Genomic DNA, 10,000 nt, shown 5'->3' on the forward strand with positions numbered 1-10,000 from the left:
GGTGCTGCCACTGAACAACACATTTGCCGGTACTTCGAAGCGATGGCGACCATAGGGTGAGTCGCTTGGTGCTTTGCCGGTGTTGAACTCCGTGTTGCAGCTGAAGAAGATTCCGTGAAGTTTCCCACTTATTGGTGAGCCGTGGCTGCCACTGTTGTCTTTCAGATATGTGGGCATCACGGATCCACAGCCATCCCTAAGGAGATGTAGTCACATGGCCATTTCATAAATACGTTTTGAGGTAAATACATCACTCAGTGGGATTCTTATTTGGTGAATCCAACAGATAACTGAGATTTGTGTTTTTTCTATCGAGTGCAGCCTGTGGCTGCTGGTTGCATCATTGGTTGGGACGCGGTTATGCCGCTGATGCAGTGTCCCCCTTACCAGTACACTGGTGCTCATTTTGCCGACCTCGGAAGGATGACAGGCTGAGTCAACCTCCTGGTGTATTAATTCAGCAGCCGACGGGGCTTGAACTCAGGACCCTCGGATCCCAAGCTGCCACCCTAACCACTAAGCCAACACCAGGCTGCGATTTGTGTTAAGAAACATATTTCAGTTGAACAAATGAATAATTACAGAATTGTACGCGCGCGCGCGCACGCACGCACGCACGCACGCACGCACGCACGCACGCACGCACGCACGCACGCACGCACGCACACACACACGCACACACACACTTTAACCAAGGTGGGGTTGGGAAGAGTTCTAATGTCTCGTGACCGTGGAGTTGAGCCCCACCCACAGGGCATGCGGAGGGCCAAGCTAATGTTCACCCCAATGGGTGCACTTGATGAAACCACTTCACGGAAAACATACCGAGTGGTGGGACCCTTGAACGGTCCAGATTACCAAGTTAATAAAAGGTCCATTCATTGGACAACTGGGAAACAACACTCACGTCACAATGTGATTATTGCAAAATATACATTTGGTTAACTAATCAGAATGGCATCGATCATGCGATGAAATCGAACCTTAGCTCCTTAACACATGTCTGAACTTGACACACACTTTAGAGGCTCTCCTCAGTTTTACCTCCATCAACGAGAGATGTTATGTAAAGGCATGTGGAAAACTTGACAGATCTTTGAAGGTTTCACCACACAGTATGAAAATCAAGGCAAGAAACTGTCAAATGAATAATGACAAGAAGATTAAAACGATCTCAACGTCGTTATATCACTCATGCTTCGAGCCACAAGAAAAGGAGAATAATGAAAACGTATTTACACACACTGGTAGTGACATGATGTATCAACATCAAGCGACAATACGGTGCTTCCTGCCAACCATGTGCTCGATTCAAGGTCGAAAAGAGTACCGATAGGCCCCACGCTTCAGGACAGCATCGCTGGAGCCAGGATGCTGCACAGAGATGATGCAATGAAGGCCTGCTCTAACAATGCACAGATTCCCGACACGATATGAAGGTCTTCACCAGATGTGCAACAACACAAGGACTGTTTCCCTGATGTAATTTCCACTTCATGACGACATAACGTGAAGATGTTTTCAGAACCACGGTGAAACCATAGTAGTCTACCTCCGCAGCTTTCTCCGTTCTCCTCTCCCAAATTTGCCATTTCTCTCTAATGTATATTTATAATTTTTGTTTGATTCAGGCCTTACAGCACTCTCATTGAGGGGGTTTTCTCATCGGGGGGGGGGGGGTTTCTCGTCGGGGGGTTTTCTCGTCGGGGGGTTTTCTTATCGGGGGATGGGGGGGGTTCTCTCATCAGGGGGTTTTCTCATCAGGGGCTTTTCTCGGTATTTCCATCACTGTCATTAAATATATCTATCAAAGCTTGTTGCTCGTCATGTGATGCTACAACCACAACTATGGCTAGCAAAATGCTTTTATAACAAAACTACACATCATTATGTTAACCCAAGCAACATACCAAACAATCATTAGCAACATGAATCATCAATCCAACAATAAATCAGAAACGAGACTTTCATTCCCCTTTGAAACAAAGCCAAATGTAAAGGATGCTGAATGAATGCTTTCCACGAATGATATCTTGAAGTCAATCAGGAAAAATCAAATGAAAGTTATAACCAGACTGGGTGGTGTAATGGTTTGAGCATACACTGTGAATCTGGCAGGTCGAAAGTTTGAACCACTGCTGAGTCAAATCAAAGACTTTTAAAATGGTATGTGCTGCTTACTTGCTTGACACAGAACATATAAAAGGAGAGAGCACAGACAAACAACCATAGGTTGGCAACCATTGAGATGCCCAATCGCCTTCTCTTGTGTTGTAGTCCTTTGTAAGGGAATGTACTGTTGCGGTTTTGGATATGTACCCTAGGGTAGAGCGTTCATGCACATGTAGCATTCCCCAGAATAAGTTATTTCATTTGTTTATGTGGTAGGTAGACCTTGCTCTTCCTACACGGGTTTGGGGGGAAATGCACCAACGTTCGTCTGTGTATTCCCGGTGTGGTCTTTCCCTTCTATCATCATTCTCAATCCACCAACAATCTGCTTCACCAGACCTTAATTCAACAACCCCTCCTTCACCCCATCAGTCTTTCCTTCAACCCCGCAGTGAGTTTATTCTCGTCCTTTGGTCCATCTGTAACCATCTCCCTCACCACTCGATCCACTCATTCTTTTATTATACACAATTAACCATCTGTTTTTCACTGGAGACAATTAATCCTCTGGGCCGATCAAATTACCTTCCCTCATTCTTCCTTCCCTGAACTACCTTTGTCATGCGGGACAACGGTTTCTCAAGCACACGTGCAGTACAAAGGAACATATGGGAGTACCGTGTTGCCGAGAGGGGCGGAGCGACGGCACCCATGGCCATCAGGTGTGATGAAGGAAGAATTTTCCAAAGCCCGATTGCTGCACCCACCCCAGTCGGGCACGCACCGATGAGGAAGATGCTCACATGATGTTTTCTTTCTCCCTCTAAGCCATGCCCGGTGTGGCACTTATATAAGCCAGGACTCGGTTCAGTTTGTGACTGTTCTTGATGGCCCGGGGGCTATTGCTCAATGCACCAGGGGCAAGAGTACATCTCAGACTACCTGCTGCACTGGGATACGAGGTGCAGGAGTGAGTCAATGCCGGGCCCCAGAGGTGAGCAGCCCACGAACCAAGAGCACAGTGCAGTTCCTCGGCTGTCACGCAACTCCATATACACTCACACCACTCGCTTCCGACACAACGACGACACTCCCCACACAACCACTCATCTCCCTAACTCCCCCACCCCCAACCTCCCCTCACAATATTTGGCCTGACGCAACCCTGCACAGTTGCGTGAGGTAAGGAAGGAGTCATCACTCCACTCTGCTCTACTTCTTTCTCCTCATTTCTTCTCTTCTTCTTCCCAGAATGAATGATGGTGCATGTCTGTTGTCTAAGTAAATCTGTGTAAGGGGAATACATATAGGGGTAAATATTTTCTTTGTGTCTTTTGTCTTTCACCTTTGTTTGATGATTGCCTGACTGTGCAATTAAGATGGCTGTTTCTTGCTTGTAAATAGGTGTTTGATGATTGCCTGCCTGTGTGTGTTTAAATAAATAATTGTTATCTTTCAAATCCACTGCGTTTGTGTCCTTTCCTTCATTGACTGACAAAGCATGCATGTAATCAATGGGAAGTTTTTGCCCCACTGATTGGCTCTGTTGATTGGCCAATGCTGCACTCACAGTTCTGCTCAGCTGTAATAAGTACTCGGGTACGCAGTGAGGGAGCGGACCTTTGTTGAGTCCATTACGTCACCAACAGGTAACACGATATAATAGGTGAGAGGACCCTGTTAGACCTAACTATCCCAATCGGCATCTGCAGATGGTTGACAACCCTCCAGGCTGTGGAGTTATCTGTGATCTGGGGCCTCAGGGTCAGTAGTAGGGGCGGGTCCAAGTATGCACCTCATGAGCATGATGCGTGTGTCGATACCGGAACAATATATTAGAACTGAAAGTTAACAAGGGTAGGTTAACTGTGAGGCAAGATAAAGCTCATGTTTTGGGCATGAGTCCTTCATTGAATCAAGATGACAATATGGAATCCTGGTGGTCACAGCAGGTTCAGACAGAGAAATGTTAGATATTCTCAAGGTGAGTGCTGATCTGAGAGTGCCCTGGTCGACAAGAGTTGATAAAAGCATGCTAACTGCCGTCGGAAGCTGAGTGAAAGTGACTACATAGCCATTCTAATGCTATAGCCGTTCTTTGGGATAAGAGGTGCGATTTGTCCAATTTGCAGCACATTTCTGGCCATTTGTCAAAGCATTGGATTGTTCTGGGTGTCAGGATAAACTCACACCATAATCATGCACTTGATGTCACAACTGGCATGATATGTTATGAGGATGTACGCGAACTCTTATGTGAACATTTCCCTACTCACACACTTCTCGGGGAGTACCATGTTGCTGTCCCCTCCTTTCTGGGTTCCCTTAATAGTATAGAGGTAGAATTGGCTGGCAAGTTGGTCACGTGCACATCCCCGAAATGACACATAGATTCACTCACAACCCACGCCTGCTCGCCCACAAGTGGAGAAGTTTCTTACCTCGCTTGACACCTCTTTCACAGCTGGTACCGACAGAATACCTGCTCTAATCCTCAGGAACTGTGCGTAAGCCTTATTATTCACTCTATCCTCTCTTCTTCATGGGTCCTTTTTGGATGGGCAACTTCCTCCATTTTGGAAAGTTACAAACATCCCTCCTATCCAAGAGAAAGGTTCCAAAAGGGATCATGTCATCTGCAGACCTATCAGACTTATCACCATCAGAAGCAAAGTAGTGGAGTCCATCATTGCAGCTGGCCTCAGGAATGATCTCTTTTCGAATCTCTGACAAACAGCCTGGTCAGTCCACTGTAGACATGTTATACTCCTTCTGACACAGCAGTGGATGTACTGGATCAAGCAGTTACCTTGCCTTTTCTGACTTTTTTGAGCTTTCAGGTGGTATTGAAAAGTAGTTTGTTGATTAACTGTAACATTTTACTCCACCACAGTTTACTCTGGTACAGCAAGGCAAACATCACACGTGGTATGCTTGTGTTTTCTTGACTATAAACTATAATCATTGAACAAAAAATGAAAGGAATTGCAGACATAGCAGGGAACCATCTGCATGAGCTAATAATACTCACCTGATGTAGTCAAAGTATTCTTTGTGATGGTTGTGATAGAAGACTGAGAAAGGCAGGAGGCGACCAGCTGCAGACTCAGCCTTTTTCAACAGCTGGCTGAGATGCCCCTTGGCATAATCTGCATGGGATGTGGTGTCCAGTAAACAGAGAAGAATGCTTTAAATACATTACAAAAGTACAAATGTAATGTATTTGTGATAATTCATTTCATGGGTTCAAACATGTCCTGCACATCGCCAAGCACTGAATCATTGATATTTCACAAATCAACAGGTTACCCATTGAGTGTTTGGTGTGGTTTCCATTCCCAGACCGATATATTATCCCCACTTTTTAAAAAAAATATAGGGGGGAAATCACATATATTGTATATTCTCTGCCAGTCCGTCCATCCCCTTGTCTGTCTGTTCAGGGCAGAGTTTCAAAATCAAATTGCCCCCATTTTGTTCACTCCGTACAGGTGTCAGGCTTCATCGGCCTCTTTTGTAAGGCTCGTGCTTTTTGATTCTCTCACGGTTTTATCTTCACTCTAATTCGATATCTGATTTCATTCTTTGTCGCTGCTAAGATGGTTTAAGACTCAGTTGCAGCAAAAGGTGAGAAAATCGGACGAATATTGGTGTTTTTATACAAAAATGCATTCTAATATCCGTTTTTTATGTATCTGGTCTGACATGATGTGGGGAGGGAATGGAAGGGTAGGGGGAGAGGAAAGAGAGAGGGTGAGGAGAGTGGAAAGGGGGGGAGGAGGGAAGAGTGTGGGAGAGGGGGAGGGAAGAGTGTGGGAGAGGAGGGGGAGGAAGTGGGGAGAGAGGGGGTAGCGGGGGGGGGGGGTTGAGGTCTTGAAGTCACGTTCTACATGACGTGGAATTACACATTTCACATGTGCATGGACATGTATTCACACATGATGTGAAATAAATAAATTGTGTAGATTATACATCATTTCTGGATCTGACCAATTGCCAGTAACCATTTTGTAAAACTCTGTGCAGCATCTAACTCAAGATGTCCAAATGTCATACATGTCAATCCCCATGGGTTTCCCACGGGTGTACCTGCTGGTGTTGTAATGCTGTCCGTCTGTCTGTCCCACTATCTCCTCCTAAACTGTTGTGCAGAAATTCACCAAACTTGGTTGTTATCAACATAAGACAGTAAGGTGTGAGAGCAGTAACATTTTTGGAAATGCAATCAACATTGGGGAACACATGAAATACGTCACGATTTGTTTGGATTTCACTCCCGGTTCATGCCGCAGAAGGTGGTCACAGGGGACTTTGTGTCATGAGGGTCAAAATGGAGAAAGAATGCAACTCAATATTTGATATTGGGTCAATCCTGCTGAAACGTTTTTGCCATCTTTGAACCTTGCTTAAGGTGGGAAGGGTAGGGATTTGTGATGGCGTGCCATCGACTTCAACTGTCATCGACATCGACTTCAATCCAGTCAACTGTCATGGTGGTGCTTCACAAGCAGGACATTGCATCATTGAGGATTTAACATCCATTGGAGAGAACGTTATGCTGGTTGTCTCAACTTCTAACATTCGCTTGTAGATGTTGAAGATTCCACAGTACCTTACGAAATGAGTAGGCCATTGCGTACCGGTACTTTGATCAAATTCTAAATTCCTGTCTTCATTGAGGGCTATTCGGACATCACTCTGCGATAGTGGCAATCTGCCCAGTGCCCAGGGCGATTAGTTAGTAAGTTCCAAGCAATTAAAACATTCACGACTGGTCTTGGGTGCTTGATTCTCTCTGAAGGGTTACCCAATATCAGCAGAAAATCAATAGAGTGTGTGTAGAAATGAAGGAGATTGAAGTCATTCCAAAGTTGAGAAGAATGCGCCAATGTCTGGGAAACAACCAAAGGCACCTTGGAAATCAAATGAAAGGCAAAAGAAGCAAAACAAAATTGAAAAATGACATACAACATGGGAAACACCATTGGCAGGATTACCAGGGAGTGGAGAGGGGCACAGGGAAAAAGGGAATTCTCATAAAGATAGGTTTTATTCATTAACTAGTAATTAGAGTGATACTATCAAGCCTGGTGTTGGGTTAGTGGTTGGAGTGGCTGGCTTGGGAACTTGGGGTCCTGAGTTTGCTTATCAGTTTGTCGTTGAGGGGACTTCATCATAAACCTGATTTACATTTATTTCACATTTTTATTACCTCCACCACTGAAGGTGAAGGAGGTTATGTTTTCACCCCTCTCTTTCTGTTTGTTTGTTTGTTTGTTTGTTTGTTTGCCTGTGTGAAGGATATCTCAAACAGTTATGGACGGATCCGGATGAAATTTGGTGGGCAGGTTGGGTGTGTGACAAGGACGAACTGATTAGATTTTGGTGAAGATCCGGATCTGACTATTAGAATTTTTAAAGTGATTCTTCACCATTGAGAAATAGGGCTAAACTAATATATAGCATGATATCTCAAAAAGTTGTGGACGCATTCGGATGAAACTTGGTGGACAGGTTGGGTGTTTGACTACGACAAATTGCTTCTATTTTGGTGGATCCGAGTGTGGTCTGGACACGAAAATTATTTCATTTCTAAAGTGACTCTTCACCATTGAAAGACGCCACAAAAACAATATATCATATGATATTTCAAAAATGTATTGGGCCCAATATGTTCTCGTGGATCAGACATTATGTGGTGGAGGTATGTACTCAACCGAGTGCAGTTCTAGTTTAAATTATGATGCGTTTAATTTTGGCTGCCACCCACTTTCCTCAATATTTTCTCAAATACCAGGAACCTAACCCCTATTGACTTAGGAAATTGGTTTAACTATTTTGTTTTTGAATATCGTGTCATATTCCAGGAACGTCACCTCCCCACGATATTTAACGGTTTACTGTACTTGAACACTGTAGAAGACAAATCACCTTATTAACACTTCTAAAAACCTCCAGTTTTGCAGTTCTTGGACAATATTATGGAATTTTACCTCATGTTGACCTATCAAATTTGCCACTCACAAATTTGCCACTACAGTATATTTTTGATTGAAGTCCTTTTTTGTAGGTCCGTACAGTTTATTTTTGAGAGAAGTTGTCTTTTGTCGGTCAATACAGTTCTTTTTTTGATAAAGTACTCTTTTGGTGGTCAATACAGTTTTTTAATTTTTTTAATTGAAGTTCTCTTTTCTTTGTCCATACAGTTTATTTTTAATTGAAGTCCTCTTTTGCAGTTCCATACAGTCTAGCCTTGATTGAAGTCTTCTTTTGTAGGTACGTACAGTCTATTTTTGATTGAAGTCCTCTTTTGCAGTTCCATACAGTTTATTTTTAATTGAAGTCCTCTTTTGTAGGTCTGTAAGTTTCTTTTTGATTGATGTCCTCTTTTGCAGTTCCATACAGTTTAGTTTAAATTGAAGTCCTCTTTTGTAGGTCCGTAAGGTTCTTTTTGATTGATGTCCTCTTTTCTAGGTACGTACAGTCTATTTTTGATTGAAGTCCTCTTTTGCAGTTCCATACAGTTTATTTTTAATTGAAGTCCTCTTTTGTAGGTCTGTAAGTTTCTTTTTGATTGATGTCCTCTTTTGCAGTTCCATACAGTTTAGTTTAAATTGAAGTCCTCTTTTGTAGGTCCGTAAGGTTCTTTTTGATTGATGTCCTCTTTTCTAGGTACGTACAGTCTATTTTTGATTGAAGTCCTCTTTTGCAGTTCCATACAGTTTAGTTTTAATTGAAGTCCTCTTTTGTAGGTCCGTAAGTTTCTTTTTGATTGATGTCCTCTTTTCTAGGTACGTACAGTCTATTTTTGATTGAAGTCCTCTTTTGCAGTTCCATACAGTTTAGTTTTAATTGAAGTCCTCTTTTGTAGGTCCGTAAGTTTCTTTTTGATTGATGTCCTCTTTTGTAGGTCCGTAAGTTTCTTTTTGATTGATGTCCTCTTTTGCAGATCCATACAGTTTATTTTTGATAGAATTCCTCTTATTTGGAGGTCCATGCAGTTAATTTTTCAATGAAATCCTCTTTTTTTGGTCCATACAATTTATTTTTTATTCAAGTCCTCTTTTGTAGGTCCGTACAGTTTGTTTTTGATTGAAGCCCTCTACTGGAGATTAATTGAGTTTATTTTTGATTGAAGTCCTCTTTTGCAAGTCCATACAGTTAATTTTTCATTCAAGTCCTCTTTTGTATGTCTGTAAAGTTAATCTTTCATTCAAGTCCTCTTTTATAGGTCCGTACGGTTTATTTTTGATAGAGTTCCTCTTTTTTGGAGGTCTGTACAGTTTATTTTTGATTGAAGCCCACCTTCTAAGGTTCACACAGTATATTTTTGATTGAAGTCCACTTTTATCGGTCCATACAGTTTATTTTTAATTGAAGTCCTCTTTTGTAGGTCCATATTATATTTTTGATTGAAGTCCTCTTTTTTTAGGTTTATACAGTGTATTTTTGATGGAAGTTCCTATTGTAGGTCCATACATTTTATTACCCTTGCTGAAGGAGAGGGTATTGCATTTGGGTCCATTTGTTTATTTGTCTGTCTGTCTGTTTGTTTGTTTGTCTGCACACAGAACTTTCGTGATTTTCTCTGCAACCGCTTGTCAGATTGAGACGAAATTTTCACCACATGTGCGACTACTCACAAAAAATGATTTATTGATAATTATGACATCATAGGTCATGTGGTGTGGCAGCCATAATCAATCGACATAAAACATCACATTTATGATCTCGTAGTGATTGGGGAATACATGTTTTAAATTTCAACTTGATCGGACACATTGTCTGGCAGCCAAAATTATTTAATTTTTTGATCTGGGTTCTTTTTTTGTGTTTGTTTGTTTGAATGAGGCTCACTTGGTTGTGCCTGTAAGGGTTTGAGGGTGGA

At 42.5% G+C, this 10,000-nt stretch overlaps 1 protein-coding gene across 4 annotated transcripts in view; it reads right to left on the minus strand.

Annotated features, from left to right (window-relative positions):
- Positions 1-10,000, minus strand: part of PHYHIPL (phytanoyl-CoA 2-hydroxylase interacting protein like) — a 96,212-nt gene that overhangs the window by 9,548 nt on the left and 76,664 nt on the right. For all 4 annotated transcript variants that reach the window (XM_085883531.1, XM_085883532.1, XM_085883533.1 and 1 more), the window contains exons 4-5: positions 5,144-5,261; positions 1-196 (exon numbers count right to left, since the gene is read on the minus strand). The exon at positions 1-196 is cut by the window's left edge and continues 189 nt beyond it. In XM_085883531.1, the coding sequence (XP_085739657.1) occupies positions 1-196; positions 5,144-5,261 (314 nt within the window). The remainder of the gene's footprint in view (positions 197-5,143; positions 5,262-10,000) is intronic.

This window comes from Eptatretus burgeri, chromosome 5, assembly GCF_056783735.1.
Source record: "Eptatretus burgeri isolate ZD-2024b chromosome 5, Ebu_testis_v1, whole genome shotgun sequence".
Classification (NCBI taxonomy): domain Eukaryota; kingdom Metazoa; phylum Chordata; class Myxini; order Myxiniformes; family Myxinidae; genus Eptatretus; species Eptatretus burgeri.